Source organism: Mauremys reevesii, linkage group 4 (assembly GCF_016161935.1).
Source record: "Mauremys reevesii isolate NIE-2019 linkage group 4, ASM1616193v1, whole genome shotgun sequence".
Classification (NCBI taxonomy): domain Eukaryota; kingdom Metazoa; phylum Chordata; order Testudines; family Geoemydidae; genus Mauremys; species Mauremys reevesii.
In genome coordinates, this window is record NC_052626.1 from 9,940,776 (window position 1) to 9,959,802 (window position 19,027).

At 50.1% G+C, this 19,027-nt stretch overlaps 1 protein-coding gene across 2 annotated transcripts; it reads left to right on the top strand.

Moving 5' to 3' along the window:
* The first annotated feature begins 546 nt into the window (after positions 1-546).
* LGALS3 (galectin 3) lies at positions 547-18,162 on the top strand. 2 transcript variants are annotated; one of them, XM_039537822.1, is made up of 7 exons: positions 547-731; positions 10,939-10,960; positions 12,701-12,917; positions 12,960-13,075; positions 13,910-13,998; positions 15,404-15,572; positions 17,865-18,162. In XM_039537822.1, the coding sequence occupies exons 2-7, from the start codon at positions 10,943-10,945 to the stop codon at positions 18,018-18,020; spliced, it is 765 nt and encodes a 254-aa protein (XP_039393756.1). In that variant the 5' UTR covers positions 547-731; positions 10,939-10,942; the 3' UTR covers positions 18,021-18,162. The 2 variants fall into 2 exon arrangements, with proteins under 2 accessions (XP_039393756.1, XP_039393755.1); XM_039537821.1 differs by having other exon boundaries at positions 549-731; positions 12,701-13,075.
* Positions 18,163-19,027: the final 865 nt, after the last annotated feature.

A 19,027-nucleotide genomic window follows, 5' to 3' on the forward strand; every position in this document is an offset into this window, starting at 1 on the left:
TTCCAGATTATTTTTTGACATGAGAAATTCAGGCCTGGCGTAGCCTGTTTTTGCGGAGGGCGGGGGGAGCAGTTGGGTTCTCTGACCCCACAGAGCTTTGCATTTCCATTAGGAAACGTTACTGTGTTCGAACCTGGCCGGGAGCGCTTGCGTTAGCCGGCCCAGTGCTGAAGGCAGCATCCTGAGCTCCGGTTCTCCCCCTCACTACGAAGAGAAGCCCACAGCTACCCTGGAAGCGGGAGGCCATTAATTCCGAGGGAAACTGGTTTTTATTCACTCTGTTTAAAACACCTATTTCACACAATCGCTTAATGAACAGTGGGGAAGGAAAACTGCCCTTATGGGAGAGTCCATCCATGCCCCAGTCAGGCCTTTTTCTCCAGTGCCCTTCAGCCTGAGGGGCAGCCCCCATGTCGAGTCCCCAAACCCCTCCCTGGGGGGGTGACCGTTATCCACACCCCCAGCAACCAGCCCGCCCATGAAGCTGGCGGCACTGCCAGGGCAGGAAGGATTCACTCCCATAGCAACAGCAGGGCGGTTTCCTTCCTTGATGGTTTGTTGGCGTCCCTGGTTTGGGGCCTTCCCCGTGTCCCACCCCATTGGCCAGGGGAGGCTGAGCCCTGCCCCGCCTCCAGCGCTCGGGGAACTCCCCGCTCCTGGGGCTCCTCCAGGGAGGGAGACGCTCGGAGAGGAGAGGGACGTGCTGGCTTGGGGGGGCCGCTACACCTAAGGTAAGTAAGGGCGGCGGAGTGAAAGGGAACCGCGTCCTCAGCCCTGGCACCCACCCCAGGGGGCTGCGTGTGCCCCTCGTTGTGGCTTATCCGTCCAGTGCCGCTCGGCAGAGCTGGAGCGGGGAGCTGGGGGCAGGAGCCCCGCCTGGTGTCTACACTCGCCCCCTGGCCTGGCCAGCGCTGGAACCCGCTGCGGGAGCCGGATCCCGCCCTTCGGGGCGCCAGTCGCTCGTGTGGACAAGGTTCAGCTTTCTGAGCCCGTCCGGCTCTGCTGCTCCTGCGGCGGGGCCCCCCTTCTCCTGCCCCGGCAGAGAGCTGCGGGCAGGGGGCGGCGATCCGTCCCTCCCGCCCCCCGCACCGATCTGGAGTCTTCGCCCCCCAGCTCTCTCGCTGGCCCCGGGCTCCGGGACGGGCGCTGGCCCCGGCTCCCCCCGCCGGGCTCCGGCTCCGGCTCCGCTTCTTCCAGCGGTTGCCGGGGCAGAATCCGATCCGGTGCAGCGAAGGATACTGCTCCGCGTAGGCATGTGCTACCGGCAGCGCATCCCGAGACTTTAGAAGCTGCTATTGTATAAAACTGCTACCCGGTGTAGCAAGTGCCGACAGGTAGCAGTTTCTTGCACGATCTTCTATGTGAAATTGCTACGGGTAGAAATGTGCCAACCGTAGCAGCTAGTGACACGCCTCGATTGTAAGAAGCAGCTTCTGTAAAAAGATGCTACTTTCCTTGTACATGCTTGAAAACTGTCATCGAATTTCTATGCCCTTATCTCAATCCTACATGAAGATTTTGACTAGAAACATCCATGACATTGTTATTATGCCCGTCTTCTCGAGCGTTATGTCCATCTAGGCTTCATTTCCATAGTTCGATTATGAGAAGGTCATGTAGGCTTGGTACACTGTTAAAGAAAGCGATCAGGTTGGTTTTACATGTGAGAATGCGTCAAATACCCTTTTTAGCAAAGTTTGAGCTTTCCCTGCTGCGGGTAGCACGGTCCTACACGTAGCATTTTCACACACACACATGGGTGTATGAAACTGCAAACTCTAGGGATGTGATCCCTGTAGCACTGCAATGTGATGAAGCTAATTCAGTTGCAGGTAGCAACACATGTCCCTATAGTTTCCAGTTTCATACTCGTGTGTGTGAGAAACTGCTGCTTGTAGGAATTAGCTTCATCACATTGCAGCGCTCTGAGTAGCAGCACATCCCTATAGTTTCCAGTTTCATACTCGTGTGTGTGAGAAACTGCTGCCTGTAGGAATTAGCTTCATCACATTGCAGCGCTCCGGGTAGCAGCACATCCCTATAGTTTGCAGTTTCATAGTTGTAGGTGATCCCTACAGAGAGCACTCTCACATGCATACAGGTTGGATAAACACAGTCAACAGCCATCTTGCCTAAGGTATATATTGGCTATGTCATATCCATATCATAAGCATCTTTTCATAAAGAATGTAGAGTAGAATGTCACACCCCACATGTATGTTTGCTGATCTGCAAATAGTCAAGGAGCATGCACCTTTGGGTGCTAACGCTCATGACAATAGTGCAGAGCCATGCAAGCTCCATGAGTCTGTGCGAGATGGCGGACAGTGAGGAGGGCCAGGCAGGTTAGTGGGTTTAGAAAAAACAGGGCCACCGAGAGGGCAAATGGGGCAATTTGCCCCGGACCCTGCAGGGGCCCCCATGAGAATATAGTATTCTATAGTATTGCAACTTTTTTTATGGAAGGGGTCCCCAAAACTGCTTTGCCCCAGGCCCCCTGAATCCTCTGGGCGGCCCTGAGAAAAAAAGGTGTAAACGTTATGTATACGTTTATGCGTTATAGGAAGTTTGATCCCCTGGCCACAGCCACCCCTGTCTGACTTGTTTGGTACCCAGCGTACACTGCCAAACCAAAGCCTCCCAAAATACAGTGCATACATACAAAATACATGGAAAATACAAGTGCCATAGTTACCATAGTGACTCCATGGTGACATAACGTGAGTTAGCCCACACTTAAACTGTAGGTATGGCCTTAGGTATATGAAATGTTTGGGAGTATGAGGGTAGCCTACGATTCATTCCGGTGTTTAGGCTCAAGGCATTTGAACTGGCCTTACTGCACCCATCAGGCTCAGGAACAAAGAGGCACAAAAAAAATCTCATTTATGTATTACAATTTCTTGAGTCAAGGGTGTATAACTCGTGCGCCATACGCCGTAAGTAGCACATTTCTACGGGAGCAGTATCCTTCACTACACCCGCAGGTGAGCGGGGCCGGGGGCGCGGCCTCCCCCTGGGGGCGGGGCCAGGCTGCGAGCAGGGCGGGGCGGCCCCTGCTCCCCAGGGAGGTGCCCGCCTGCTGCCCAGGAGCTGTCCCGGGGGCGCTAGGGGGAAAGTGGGGGCTGCCCGCCACGGGGCCGGGGTCCTGTCTGGGGGGGCCCTGGCTGGCGCCGGGGTCCTGTCCATGGGGGCCCTGGCTGGTGCCGGGGTCCTGTCTGGGGAGGTTCTGGCTGGCGCTGGGGTCCGCCCCGGTCCTTACCCCGCCCCGCAGCGAAGGCAGCCCTTGCCCGAGTGGGATGTCGCGTGTGCTGCTGTTCAGCCAGCAGTACCCCCCACTGGGCCTCCAGCCGCTGTGGGATCCCCAGAGGCCGGCCCAGCTGCTGCTCTGTGACCCCCTCCCCCCATTTCTCACATAGGGAAACTGAGGCACAGAGCCTGTGACAGGATTAGAATCAGTCCGGGCCCTGTGTCTAGTCCATGGAAACTGCCTCTCAGCTAAACTACTGGGCCGTTCTGTGGGGCGACTGTAAATCCTCTCTTTCCCCCTCTTCGGTCCCCCGCTTGTGGGAGTGTGACTAGCACAAATGAATAGCATGAGGGACCAGCCACCTGGCTGTGGTTTCTGGCGGTTACATCCAGAGTCAACACTTCTGTTAAATCTGTTGTAGTAGTGAAAGGTGCCCTTATGCTTTGCGTTGCTTGGAAATAGATGCAGCTGTATAATCCCTATGCATTGTGTGTGTATAGTAGGTGTGTGCCCCTCCCTCTGGTGTGTGTGTGTGTGTAGTGGTTGTGTATCGCTCCCTACACATTGTGTATCCCTCTCTGCTTTTCCTCTCCTCCACTCCCTATAGCTACACAAGCCTTTTAGCTGATGAGATTCAGGAATATTAAAATGGCCAAATGTCTGTGACTCTCAGTAGGAGCAGGATCGAACATTTATATTCATGTTTATGTTTGGTTGTGAGATGTGTAGCCTAGGATGGTGGTTCTCAGCTTTTTCCATTCCAGGGTCCCCCTTTCAAGCCTGCGATCCCCTGTCCTCTAGCTGGGATCCCTCCTGGCAGGGTGGGCACGCCCACCCACGCTGAGAATTCATGCCTGAAGACACAGACTGGAAACTAATGCGTGTGTCCTAAAACTGAAGCCCTTTGCTAGTGTAACACCCCGGGGTGTAGACGTAAGCGCACAAGCTGGGGATGTAAAAGGTTCTTAAATCCGTGTTAACTGGCCCACGTTGCGGGTACCTTACAGTAAGTAGCAACTTAGATAGTAATAAACACTCTGAGCATGCCAGGAATGCTGATAATTTTATTTCCTGGCATTCCTGTGTTCGTTGCAGCCTGACTGCTGCAGTAACCGAGGGTTTTGTACTGAATTCTCTTTTCTGGAAATGGAGGCGGGCGGCCGGGCAGGCAGGCATCCTGCGGGGCATCTGGGGTTGTGCAGCTCAGTGATTGGGTTCACCTCAAACTTTCTCAAACACAAAGGTCTGATGCCAAGCATGGGAAGGGTCAGGCCACGAGGGGAGATTTGCGGGGAGCTATGAGTGGCAAACGTGGTGCTAATGAATGTTGTCATGTGACTTTAATCCTGGTGCTTCTGAATCTTCACCCTCCCTTGGGTGCGTGCATGCACACACAGAGCTGGAGCAGTGGGTGGGTGGGAAAGCAGCCCGCAGGGTGAGGGATCTCAAAGGGCCATTCTGTTTCCCGCAGCAGCAGCTGTGCCAGGCAGCCAAAGAGCAGAGTGACAGCTGCTTGTCACAGCATGCAGCCGGAGGAAGGAGTGCCGAGATGGCCAGGGGTGCTGATGGTGGAGTTGATGCAGAGCCATCTGTGGGGGTGGGGCTCTATTACCACAGGATTCCTGGTGCTTTTGAGACAGTCCTTTGATGGCGCCTAGCTCATGGCGCATTGAAACCCAAGGGTTAATTACAGCTTTCGCTATGGCTCTGAAAACCACAATAGCCTTTGCTGACAAAACATTATTATCTATGCAGAGCTAGGTTCAAATATCAAACAAAACATTCCTGCAGCGATGAGGAGATGTGAGGAGTTGTTGGTCTGCACAGAGCATGAGGAAGGGATGTTGCCAACTCTCTCAGCTTTATCACAAGTTTCAGGATATTTGGTGTCTCCGCCTAAAGCCCCAGCTCTGGGAGTCACGTGATGATGTGAGAATTGGATTCCATTTGAAACAGGAAGCTTCTAGCCCAGGGGTTGCCAACCTGAGCCTGAGAAGGAGCCAGAATTTATCAATGTACATTGCCAAAGAGCCACAGTAATATATCAGCAGCTCCCCCACCCCGCTCCCAGGGCCTTCCACCCACCAGCAGCCCCACTGATCAGTGCCTCCCGCTCGCTCCCCGCACCTCCTGATCAACTGTTTCATGGCGTGCAGGAGGCTCTGGGGGGAGGAGCGAGGGCACGGCAGGCTCAGGGGAGGGGGCGGGAAGGGGTGGAGTGGGGGCAGGGCCTGTGGCAGAGCTGGGGGCTGAGCAGTGAGCACCCCCCCCTGGCACATTGGGGAGTTGGCGCCTGTAGCTCCAGCCCGGGAGTCGGTGCCTGTACAAGGAGCCCCTGTTCTAGCCCTCACAGCTGCAGAGAAAACCCTAAAAATGTGAATACTAAAGATGCAAAAAGCAGATGGCAAATACAAAGACCCCAAAAAGGAATATTTGTCTTAAAAATTAAATTTAAAAAAAAAGTGTCCTGATTTAGGGGGCCCTGATCATAGGCTTAGGAACACTCAGGTTGGCAGTACCAATAAGGGCAAAAATTCTCATAATCTGTGTAGCAGATGGGCCAGATCTCCAGTGGCATCACCTTAATGGGATGGGAATCTTCTCAGGATGGGAATCTTGTTCCACTGCTTTTCCCCTTTCCCCGAGACTCTTCCCTTCCCCCCCCTTTACCCCCCCACCCCAGTTGACATACAAAATGTAAGGCCCCAACCATCCGCACATGGAACCCGCACTGACTTTAGTAAGAGTTTACTATTTACTGATGCCTCCAGCGGTAGCTTGACACCTCGCAATGCACGATAGGGCCCAAAGGGCTTGCCTTGACTTCAGTGGGTCACACATCCAGGCCTCGCGGTCTTGATTCATCAGAGACAAAACACCACCGCTAGCTTTGCCAGTTCAGCCTGGCACGGGGCAGACAGACAAACGCCACCTGGGCTGGATTAACAGCGCCATCCAGCAAACTCAACCTGCAGGCTGGCTGTCTAGCAGCTTGAGAACTCAGCCTCGGGCTCTGTGTTGTAACTTGCAGTGTGCAGTGGGAGAAGTCTTCCAGTCTCAGCAACAACACAGCAGAGCAGGAGAGCTTCCTGCAAACCTCCAGGCCAGGGGGAGGGGAAGAAATTGGGACCTTTCGGTAGTGCTTTGGCCCGCGCTTTTAACCAGCGGAAGGAGTTGTCGTTTGTCCTTCGTTCCATCAGTGGTTTGCCCCCGAGCTATACTGAGAGCCTCCGGATGTCCATGCTGTGTGTCCATGCTGAACAAAAGGGGAGCCCCACTCTGAATTATCTGTGTACTGGGTTCTGCTCCACTGCAGCTCTGACATTCCCACCTCGTTCTGAGGCTGCTGTCCCATCATCTTGTCTGCTGGAGAAGCAGTTCATCCCAAAGGGACTGGACATCCTGTGAGACCGTGGCCAAGTCACTTCTCCCCACCCCCCATCGGGCCTCAGTTTCCTCTCTCATCTTTTGTCTCTCTTAGCTGTTTTGGTTGTAAACGGTTCCAGATAGGAATTGTCTCTCGCTGTTGGCTTTTCTATGCTAGAAAAGTGGGTTGAGGTTAGGTTGGAGTGTGTTAACTAACCTCCACTTATCCACAACCCGTCCTCGTGTGGCTGCATTGCAGCATCCCCAGCCTTCCCAGAGCAGGTCCAAATTCCCCATTGTTCTAGCGTAGACCCACCCTAGGTTTGTGTACAGCCCCTAGCACAAGGGGCCCCCTGATATCAGTTGGATCTTCCAGGTGCTTCCCATAATGCAGATCAATAATTGTGTTGCTCATAGGGCAATTTTTGCACACACACTTGTGCTTCCAGTTGATTGAATTAATGCATTCAAATGTGTTTCGCATGGTGAATTTCTAGCATCTGTGAGTGTGCAAACATTGCAGATCCTGGTGTGTGCACACTGAGACGTGGAGGCTCTCCTATTCAATGACTTGTAGCATTGTGGCCGTAATGGTAATGCTCTTAAACACTGACTTGCATAATGGATGGATGGTGATGGGATCCATTTCTGGTGAGGGGAAATCAGAGTTACTGCGTATCCCTGTTTGTGTTCATTTACACTGTAATCTTCAAGGCACGTGTGATGAGGGTCTACTGCGGGGGTGGGGAAACTTTTTGGCCCGAGGGCTACATCTGGGTATGGAAATTGTACGATGGGCCATGAATGCTCATGAAATTGGGGGTTGGGATGCGGGAAGGGGTGAGGGCTCCAGCTGGGGGTGCGGGGCCTGGGGTAGGGCCAAAAATGAGGAGTTCAGGGTATGGGAGGTGGTTCCGAGCTGGGAAGAGGGTTGAGGTGCAGGGAGGGGGTTCTGACTGGGGGTCCGGGCTCTGGGGTGGGGCTGGGGATGAGGGGTTTAGGGTGCAGGAGGGAGCTTCGGGCTGGGACCGAGGGGTTCGGAGGGCGGGAGAGGGTCAGGGGTGCAGGCTCCGGGCACTTTCCTCAAGCAGCTTCCGGAAGCAGCAGTATGTCCCTTCTCCAGCTCCTACACAGAGGGGCAGACAGGCAGCTCTGCGCACCACCCTGTCCGCAGGTGCCGCCCCTGCAGCTCCCATTGGCTGCAGTTCCAGGCCAATGGGAGTTGCAGGGGTGGCGCTTGAGGCAGGGGCAGTGTGCGGAGCCCCTGGCTGCCCCTACGCATAGGAGCTGGGGGGCGGACATGGCACTGCTTCCGGGAGCCACATGTTGCATAGCACCTAGGAGCCCTGGTCAAGGACCAGGACCCCAGTGTGCTAGGTGCTGTCCAAACACAGAACAAAAAGACAGTCAGGACCAAACAGAATAACTGCCCCCACGTTACTGGCTGCGTTGCAGTGATTCCTGCTTATGGCAGAGGATGTATGTGCAGTTCAGCCAAGCAGCTAGCAAAGACGTTCTCTGTCCCAGCTCAGTGCCAGTGTAACTGTTTCTGCTGCTGGGTAAATGTAATTCTTTCCTTTGCTGGCCTCAGTGTTAGCCATGTTTAGAGCCCGATTTTGGTTCCCTTTGGTAGAATTGTTCACCTAAAAAGCAGGTGCAGTTTTGAGTTGCAGGGACGTACAGTGATGACTGATGCTCTATTAACAATTTAGGGGATCTCTCTGAAGTCAGTGGGAATTTTGCAGCTAGTACACTGCTAGAGAGGCAGTGTAACCTAGTGGTTACAGTAATGGCCTGGGACTCAAAGGACCTACGTTTATTCCTGGCTCTGCCATTGTCCTGCCGGGTGACCTTGGGCAAGTCACTTCATGGCTCTGTGCCTCAGTTTCCCCATCTGTAAAATGGGGTAATGATACCTCCTTTGTAAAGCACTTTTGATGAAAAGTGCAAGACGAAGCTGGGAATTTTATCGCTGTACAGCATTATCTGACACGCTTAGATAAGCTAGTCATATGCCATAACCTAACTTTCTTTATTATTAATGGAAGGAGAATCCTACTCCATCTGAGAGCCGTTGATCAAAATGGGTGAAGTCCTGACTCATATTTGTGCCACGCCTTAGCTGAAGGCTACACAGATCAGCCAGGCGTTTTACCAAGCGAGGTTACTATGGAGATATCCCTGAACTTTAAAAATAAAAAAAAAAAAATCCATTACGTAGTTTGTGGTTTTTGCTCCAGAAACTTTGGGCTGCCTTTTTTTTATTTTTTTTAAAGTATGTCGAAACATCCACTGTGGTGGGGGATGGGAGGTGAATAGTCTCTGGGGTTTGTACTTGTCTCCTAGGATAAGAGTCAGAACCACTCACGTGACCAATGTAGATGAAAACTTGTTATGCATCTGAATTATTGAAACAAGCTGTCGTGCGACTTAAAATGCAGCTACAGTCAGGGGAAAGAACGAAATAAAACGGCACCTTCTTATTTCACCGAGCTGGTCTGCCCACTTCACTAGCACAAACCATCTTCTACAGCTCACAGCTGGAGCGTGCTGCATTCTGTCCTGCCTAATGCACCACGCTGGATTTCTCTCGCATGCTGTTTGCTCCGGTTTACTTGTCCGTATTGGTTTAAACCAGTTGGAATTCCTCCAGGCAAAGCCTTTGTCTTGCTACGTGACTGTAAAGTGTCCCTCATCCCTGTAGCACCATAGAAATAATAATTAGAGTGCGGGCAAATCTCGGGTTGCACAATCTTCATTCCGGCAAGCAGGAAGAACAGAGTCGGGGGGGCTTCTCTTTCCTTTCTTCCTTTTGAGTTTTCAATTTGGCAGAAGTCTTGATTTGCAAAGATAACAACCTTGACGTGTCTGTATTTGCAGACTGAATATGGAGCTTTGATGCTATTTATGTCTGCAACTATAACTGTGTGTTACCACTTACTGATACAAATCTATTTCCAACTGCTATGGCCGGAGGAAAACATTGTGATGAAAAGTATTTGACAAAAAGGAGAATGTAAAGCTGACTACTCTACGTGCAGCTCTATCGTTTGCTTCTTATGCACTGCGCAGGGCCAGGTTCTGATTTCTGTAACAGTGATGTATAGCCAGAGTCACTTCCTTGACTTCAGGGGCATTACTCTGGACTTCCACCAATGGCACAGATTTGGTGTCTAGGATATTGGAACTGGCTTTATACTTTATCAGAACTGGCAGCCATTCAAAAAATGCGTAAATAAATCAGAACACAGTTTGTGGAAAGGCTGAAATCTTGTTACCTAACAAGTAAGGGCTTGGCTACACTGGAGAGTTACAGCGCTGGTGGTGGCTTTACAGCGCTGTAACTCACTCACCGTCCACACTGGCAAGGCACAGCGCTGTATCTCCCTGGCTACAGCGCTGGTTGTACTCCACTTCTACAAGAGGAATGAAACTGTCAGTACAACAATCATCTCAAGTGCAAATTATAGTTATCTGGAAAATGACAGCCAATAGAAACACAGATATTATGGCCTCTCAGATTTTTTTCATACTGTCGATCTGGGAGATCCGTTAATTAAAAGGACTCACCTCTGTTGGAAAGATAGAAATTCAGCCATGCTTGTTCTCTAACTGTGGCCCTGATTCAGCAATGTACATGTGCTTAATTTTGAGATCATTGGGATTACTCTGGTGTTTAAGGATGTGCTGAATCAGGACTTGTATAACTGAATAAGCTGCTGTACATGACTGCTATGTGTTTAAACAGTATTTCCTTAACTGGATTTTAAGCCCCCACAGATGATACACTTCAGATTGGTGTCCATCTCTCCAGGAAAGATAACTGTATTGATTCAAGTCCCCTACAGCAAAGCCCTTGCCAAGATAATGGCCCTTGCATGCATATCTCACAATGTAGCAACTCTCCATTTAAATTGCAGTCCTTGAGCACTGAAGATTCCAGTGATGATTAGCCTCCTTCCCATTAAGGTCTAATATAGAGAATAACAACATTGTCTAAATAAAGGGGCACTAATTTTAAACATCAGTCCAGGTACAGCAGTGTAATATCTAGTATGGTACTGATATCTTCCCATTTAATATTTAGCTAACAATGTTTCATATAGATGTCATTAGTCCTTGGGGTAGTTAAGAGACATTCTCTCTGGAAGTAGCAATGCTTTGAGGTGAAAAGTTGGCAAGCAAGACATAGGGGATAGATTCTTCAGGACGTATTAAATATAAACTCGTGTGACTTTTAAAAATGCAATGCTGAGATCTGTATCTTGTAGATTGAATGTGGGGAAAATAAGTATTAACTGTCTCCTTGTTCTTTGTTTCAGGAAAATGGCAGACGGTTTTTCTGTAAGTCCTGACTTTTTAAACAAAATTCATGATCTTTGAGCATTATAAACGATGTTGCCTTGTACTAAAGCATACAGTTCCTGTGGAAGCTAGAATTTCTCATCTTTTCTAAGATGTATAAAACTCCTCAAAACTAAATTCAGCTCTTAAGCTGTACATTTAGTGCTGAAATAATCCCTCCTGGACATCTCAGGTTGGGCATCCAAAATCACTGGCTGCTCATGAATATTTAGGGTTGTGTGCGCTATCCCTGCTCTCATTGACTTCAATGGGAAGATTTTCATTGGTGTCAGTGGGAGTGGGACCATTATTCTGGCTTTCAATTGTACATTTATTACCATAAACGCAACACATTGCAGCTTGCTAGAGCGTGATGCTTCCCAGGGTTGTGAAGCTCCTTGCTACCACCTGCCCTTAGCGTGAGGAAGTCTTGTCTGTGCCTACTCTGGATCAGCTCCCTGATTCCACTGGCCTCTTGCAACGCAAGCTGCCTTCCAGGTCTCTGCAGGCCTTGTGTTCTCTGGACAGGTTAGCAACCCCTGAATCCTCATGGTGTGTCCCTCTGAAGTGCCCAGTCCCTGATCCACTGAACACTCACAGAACTCTCAGGTCCTGTACTCCCCAGGGAATAGCACATGCCAGCTTACAAGATTCAACTCTGGATCATCAATCTGCTGAAAACACAGCACTTAGATATATTTATAGTGAAAACAAGGATAAGTTTATCATCAAAGAGCAGATAGTAACTAAGAATATTGGAAACAAATGGTTACATATAAAACAAAATTATAACATGCTTTCTAGCTAAACGTAACTCACAAGACTTTTCCTGTCTCAACAGGATAGCTTACTCCAAGTCCTTTTCCCACTGTTTTCAGCCAGGATGGCTGAAATCCCGTTTCAAAAGATCAAGCCTGTTGGCAACGTGCCTTCACAGATTGAAGGCTGCCAGAGCATCTTTCTGCACCCTCCCCCATCAAATATACCATAACAGATCTTTGAGATTCATCTGAAAACCGGGATCCCTCCTCTGTTTGCCTCTTCCTGTTAATTTCCTTCTGAAGTCTCCACAAGCTCTTCATTAGCATTTGACTCAGTGTGTTAATAGACTTCTACTGTAAGACACACAATGGTCCAGCGGGGAGATAAACATCTCCTCTTCCTGTCTGGAGAAATTTGCCTCAAGGGATGCTACCTTTGAGTGCTCTGCCTTTAACGACAAGGCCTAGAGAGCATAATTTGCTGCATGTGTGTGTAACTCTTCACATTTTCCATACGTACATCCCAGGATGATGATGATGATGACCAGTGTGCCACAGGTTTTTCATTAGAGACCTTACATGACATTATTTTGGCGAACCCAGGGGATCCCTGTGCCCTCTGCCAGTTGGCATCCAAAGTCTTTGGGTCATATAGAGACACTCCAGAGTAGCCTGTACTCCAAGCCAATGTCCCCTTCTTTCTAACCTCCCTAGGGCTCCCTCTCCAATCCCACTCTGGACCCGAAGGCTCTGTCCAGTGACAGGCCAGATCCTGTAGTTTGTGAAACACATTCCAAACCCTCTCTCCTGGACAAGAAGTAGAATGATAACGACCCTGCTGTTCGAAGTTCTGGTCTCTGCCTGTCCTCTCTCCCCATAAAGCACCAAGAGACACAAGCATGTAAGGAATCAAAACAGACTCACGCTGGCTGGCAGGATGCAATGGTAGCATACTGACGATGTTTTGTCTTCCTTCCAGTTATCTGATGCTTTATCTGGAGCCGGTAACACAAACCCAAATGCTCCTCCAAACCAAGGCTGGCCTGGTGGTCCCTGGGGAAATCAACCTGCTGGTCCTGGAGCCTATCCTGGAGCGCCGGGGGCGTATCCTGGAGCGCCGGGGGCGTATCCTGGAGCGCCAGGGGCGTATCCTGGAGCGCCGGGAGCCTATCCTGGAGCACCAGGGGCCTATCCTGGAGCACCAGGGGCCTATCCTGGAGCGCCTGGAGCCTATCCTGGAGCACCACCTGCCCCTGGACAACCCCCAAGTGGACCTGGAGCACCTCCTACTGCACCACAATTTGGACCTGGATTTGGATCTGTCCCTCAGCCCGGGGGACCTACTGCGCCACTGGTGACAGCTATATAATTTTTTAATAGTTTCCAGTTCTTAGACAATCTGCAGTGTCTGATAGGTTGAGAACAGGAGGGACCTGGCTGACCGAGAGTGCAGTAGACAGAGTATGAATTAGGAACCGGAGCACATGGGGCTCAATCTTGCAAGGTGCAGAATCCTTCCTGGAAGGTGCAAAGTGCCCCCCCTGTCTCCCAGCGTCCGTAGGCATTGAGAGTACTCAGGCCCCTACAGGCTCAGGCCCATAGTGCTGTCACCCAGCCCTTTCGAGCGCTAGTGTTACTGCCTGGGAGGTGAACGTGCCAGTGTGCATCTCTGGTCCTTCATGGTGAGTAAGGAGATGTTACAGAGCTGGGATCTTGCTGGAAGAAACTGATCGCTCTGAAAAACACCACGCTCCTTGTTGTCACCTTGCATCTAAATTATTCCTGAACATTTTCATTCCTGAGGAACAATCCACTATTGCAATATCTAAAGCAAACTTCCCAGAAAATATCAGTTATTCCCTTTTGTTCCAGGCAAACTTGTTTCCTTGACAGAGATCTTAAGTCATTAGCTCCCAGCTACATTTATATTGTAAAGCACCAGTAATTGAGAAGTCTTCAGTCAGTGTCCCTTTAAAGCTAGGGAGGGGCAAGAGGGACTCAGGGGTAGCTTTCCTGCGTGGGTCAGACAGCTGGGTGTCTAGCAGTCTCCTGAGGAGCCTGTTGTGTTCCTCTGATCACTATCAAGTTATGAGACCTTAGGACTTGTCTGTGTATTTTTATATATGTGGTTTTAAATGTTGGCTGCGAGTCTGGTTCTTGCTAATGAAACGTCCATGTTCTTTCACAGAGAGTCCCCTTTGACCTGCCCTTGCAGACCGGCCTCGTGCCTCGCTTCTTGATCACCATTGTGGGGACGGTGAATCCAAACCCCAAAAGGTAAAGTGAGCCGGAGCAGTGGGTGTCCCCAGCGGAGCCAGGGGGACGCTGCCCGGAGGAGAGCGCTGTGTTACCGATGGGCTAGATTGTGCTTTGCTCTGCGCCCCCATACGGGAGTAGAACGGGGAGGAAGAACCCACCGGACAGCTGGCGGGGGCGTGTGTGTGAGGGTGCAGGAGTCACTGGGTGCTGGTTGCTCCTATCAGGGATAGGGCATGGGTGCAACCGTGTCTCTGTCCTTGCTGATGTGGGGGCCAGCATAAGGGCTGCCGCTACTTCCTGCTGGTATAGGCCAGCATTGAATTACTGTCCCACTCTGGGCAGGGATGGACGACTGAGCCTCTGAGGCGTCCACGGCTACTCCTGGATGGGTGCAGCTCACACCACAGCCCGTGCCCAAGGTGGTACCTAAAGGCACAGGTCGGCCCTGTCGACTCACCCCGGGGGATCGAAGGTGTTGCTGTGCCAATTCAGAGTGGAACTGTATTTTCAGCTGTGGCTAAAGCCTTCTCCAGCTGGATTTTGGTTCACGGCGGGGAAGCAGGGGGTGTAGTAATTGAATTTGCACTAGAGTTTGGTGTGAACAAAGCTCCACTTGACCTTTGTGCCCCAGAGCGGCTTCCCTAACACCACACTGGGGAGCATCACACAGACACGCCAGGGCCCCATTGCAGCACTCGGGCGTAACCCCACCGGACAGGCTGATCAGATCAGAGAGGCCCAGGATTAGCACCTGGGGACAGGAGATTATGCTGAGCATGCTGGGTGGGAAGGGGGAGGCTCCAACCGCTCAGCTGCTGTCCTGGAAGCCAACCCTGGGCGGGAGGCAGCCCGCTGCTGCTGCAGTCAGGTGCTCTCCCAAGCAGCATCTGCTTCCTGATGAATTGCCCAGAATGTCCTTTCATTAAGCAGAAGTTTCTCTAACTGTCCCTTATCCATACAAACTGGCCTGTGGAAGGTGCTATAGAAGCAGCCATTCAGATGGGGGGTTCACAGGGGAAGCCATGAGTATGGAGCAGGGGCAGGAACAGTCAGCCAGCCAGAGTGCAGTTTGTAGTGTGCTGTGGTGTTTGTAATTTTAGACACACATAGGGTGACCAGACAGCAAATGTGAAAAATTGGGACAGGGGGTGGGGGGCAATAGGAGCCTATACAAGAAAAAGACCCAAAAATCAGGACTGTCCCTATAAAATCGGGACCCCTGGCCACCCTAAACACGCAGGGAGTTGCTGACATGCCAAGTCAGTGAAAGCAGGACCCCGGGCTGCCTGTTTCATTACAACCGTAAAACTTGACTTACTCCTCTGCTTTCTGTGACTAAAGGCGACCGCTGTAGGAACTAGCCTACGAGCTGAGCGGCAATACCGTTCAGGGGTTGTGGAAAGAGAAGTTCTCTCTCTTGCAGATTTTCACTGGATTTCAAGAAAGGGCAAGACATCGCCTTCCACTTTAATCCCCGCTTCAGCGAGGAGACCAGACCCGTCATTGTCTGTAACTCAATGATTCAGAATAACTGGGGAAAGGAGGAGAGAACCGCTCCCAGGTTTCCATTTGAAGTTGGCAAACCTTTTAAGGTATAAACTAAACTTTACCTGGCAGGCCTGGTGCCCGGTATACCTGGTGCTACAGAAACTTTAAATGTGTATTTTCTAAATATCCACTTCTAAATGCCATATACTGGACAGGAGTGTTCACTGACTCCAGTGCCCTGTTGCAAAAAGGGCACCACCGTGGTATGAACTGGCCCTTGTCTTTAGCAATCTAGGTGAATGGGCATAAACCTTTCAGCCCTGCAGCTGGCCCTTCCAGCAGCCCTGGGAGACTCACCTGGCTATTGTCTGTTTTGGTGAACAGAGGCCTTAAATGGCCAGGGCTGTCATGCTGGTACCTTTCAACAGCACTAAATTCAAAAGCCACATGCGTGTTAAATTCCTTCTGATGCCAAGACTGTGTAAAAGCAATAGCAGTAGCTGCTCTGTGGTGCAGTGTGGCAGATATGGGTCCTTACCAGCCAGGGCTGGCCATAGCAGGGCAAGCCAAGGAGCAAAGGCTTTGCTGCTTGCATAAAGGAGAAAGTCCAGTGAGTCTGGTTATAAAGAAACCTGCTTTAGTAAGGGGCATGTTAAGGTGGGTCTTACCTTAATTGGCAACTTCATAAAATGTGTCCGTTCCCTAACTTTCTCAACCGCTCCTGCCAAGGCTCAGGGCATAGCTTTTACTCCCTCAAAACTCCCTGCCCGCATTCATGTTGCCTCTCTAAGAGTTACTAATTGGACTGTAATCATAGCCTGATGGTGCAGATCAGGGAGGTCTCCCAGCTGATGCAGAAAACTGCTTGTCAAGGAACCCTTTCTACAGAACAGTTGAGTGCAGGGATTGGAAACCTTTGGCAGAGGGCTCACCAGGTTTGTTTACCTGCCACATCCCTAGGATCAGCCAATCAGGGCTCCCACTGGCTGCAGTTTGCCGTTCCAGGCCAATGGGGGCTGCAGGAAGCAGCGTGGGCTGACGGATATGCTGGCCCCCCTTCCTGCAGCCCCCGTTGGCCTGGAACAGCGAACTACAGCCAGTGGGCACCACAATCAGCTGAAGCTGGAGATACGGCAGGTAAACAAACCGGCCTGGTCCACCAGGCTGCTTACCCTGGCGAGCCACGTGCCAAAGGTAGCCGCTCCCTGGTCTAGTGTTTGGTCAAAGCCAGGCTGGCAAGGTTAAAGGTGCTGCAACCTCTCAAGGGTTAGCAGGTCCTTGTGGCTCACACAGGGGCTGGGGCAGAGTATCAAAGGGGTGTGCCTTCACATTGTAACTAAAACTAACCCTTTCATTTAGTTCCCCCTTTTTTTTGAAATTAAAGGCCACAGTGTTGGGCAGTTGAGATGTTCTTCCCACCACAGGGATGTTGAATGCTATTGTATTATGGTCACTATTTCCAAGCGGTCCTGCTATGGTTACCTCTTGGACCAGTTCCTGCGCTCCACTCACCCCACCTGGCTAGCTACTCCAGGGAAAAGTCTCTACTGTAGGAAGCAAATGTCCTGTTACCATTGATTTGTGCTTTGAGGGGGGTGGTTTGGTGGATTTAAAAAAAACAAGCCCTGAAGCTTGGAGTATTTTTTCCCCCTTCCCTGGCTGGTGAAACAGCGCCCCAGTTTACACATCACTACTGGAACGTATGGAAGTAGAGTTACAGGATCCAGGGCCCCTGCTCGCTCAATGTTTAAAACAGCCTTGCAAAGCTCTACTCGACCCAGGCAAGTAAAACAGCAGGTTGTTGAGCAGGTGTCTGGACTGCTACATATTCTTGACCATTTTACAAGGGAGCCTGGGCTGTCCCAGGGAACTAACTCCCAGGATAGCGTGCAGCGGTAGAGATGGTGGACAAGACTCAAGCAAGTGTTACTGAACTAGTCCTTATAAGGGAGAAGGGACTGAACAAACACTTGGCTTTAATTAGGGAAAAGAGATGCAGAATTAAGTGCTTGTGAAAGGTATCAGAGCTTGACAATGGAGGGCCCCTGTCCACAGAACTGGCACAGCATGGATGTCAGCCTCGCTGCAAAGCTCTCCCACCAGCTCTGGAGGGACGACGGCTCATGAGGGATACTTGAATCTGAGTCTTTGGTCAGTGGAATGGCAGCAGAAAGGCAAATGGCTTTTTTTTTTTTTTTTTTTTTTTTTGCAATAGACACTTTACACTTACCCTTCCGCTGCCAAGTTGATTTACATGCACTGCTAGCAGATGCCACTGTGACAATGGTATTCGCCTAGGCTTGATTCAGAACAGTGGCCATAGTCCCTCTAGCCTGAGACCTAGTCCCTGAAACAAATGCAACGTTAAACTCATCTGTTTGACTCACATTTTTCAGATCCACATTCTGTGTGAGACAGATCATTTCAAGGTAGCTGTCAATGATGCTCACTTGCTGCAGTTCAACTACCGGCTGAAGAACCTGAATGAAATCACCACACTCAGCATTGGTGGAGACATCTCTCTCACCAGCGTTACACCTGCTATGATATGAGTGTTTTTGTAGTGCAACCTTCACCCCAAGAAACATACTCCGGCCATTTCTTGAATAGCAGTTAGCCTTTAAAAAAAAATTGCTGGCTTCATTTATCCTTTGTATAATAAACTTAATAAAAATACTTGTACTAGAAGTGAAATTTGCTGCCATGTTATTTAAAAAGGGTATCAGAAAATGGGTACAAAAAGCCTTCCTAGCAAGCCACAGAAGTGTAAATATGGCAAGAATTTAGGTAATGCATATTAAAGGCCAGAAGGGGTGTCTACCAAAGGACAGAACAGATGAACTACAGCTTTGGCCTGGGCCCACCCAGAGAAATGAGGACCTCATTGGGAGAACAGCCTGATGCCTGTGACCATTGGTCCCAGGAGTAAACAAACAGCCAGGTCCACTTTCTGTGCTTCTACAGGAAGCACAACTGGAGCATTCACTAACCCGCTACTTGAACTCAATTTAGAAGGAAGCCTACAGCAAGATGGACTGCAATGCTTTGGCCCTGTAAAGCACAATACTGCTCTCCACTCACCCCTGTTAGCTGAAGATATTAGGAATAAATTAGGCTTAAGACAAGTTACTCTAGAATTGCAGCTATTGTGCAAAAAAAAAAAAAAATCAAATCTGGAAAGACCTTTTCAGACAAGCTAAAAGCTTAAGCATGTCCAAAACCAAATTCTATCTACTCCTGCATTTAAAACTAACGAAATTTAAATGGTAAGTCTTAAAGTTGAAGTTAATTAAAAGTTGCAGCAGTCCAACCTGACCTAGCTTGTTTGAAAAAAAGATGCAGGTATCCCCCTTCTAATGGTCCATCTTCTCTGACAAGCTGAGGCTGAGAGAACAACAGGGGTTACACTTAATATAGGAAAAGCATGAGGTTCAATAGTAACCTAGTTCACAAAACATGTGGAATAAAAACTGAGTTGAAAACTTGATTAATTCTTCCACTTAGGATAATGAGGTCCTAGCTCCTTTCAACTACTCCATACTATGAGCTAGTTAAACAT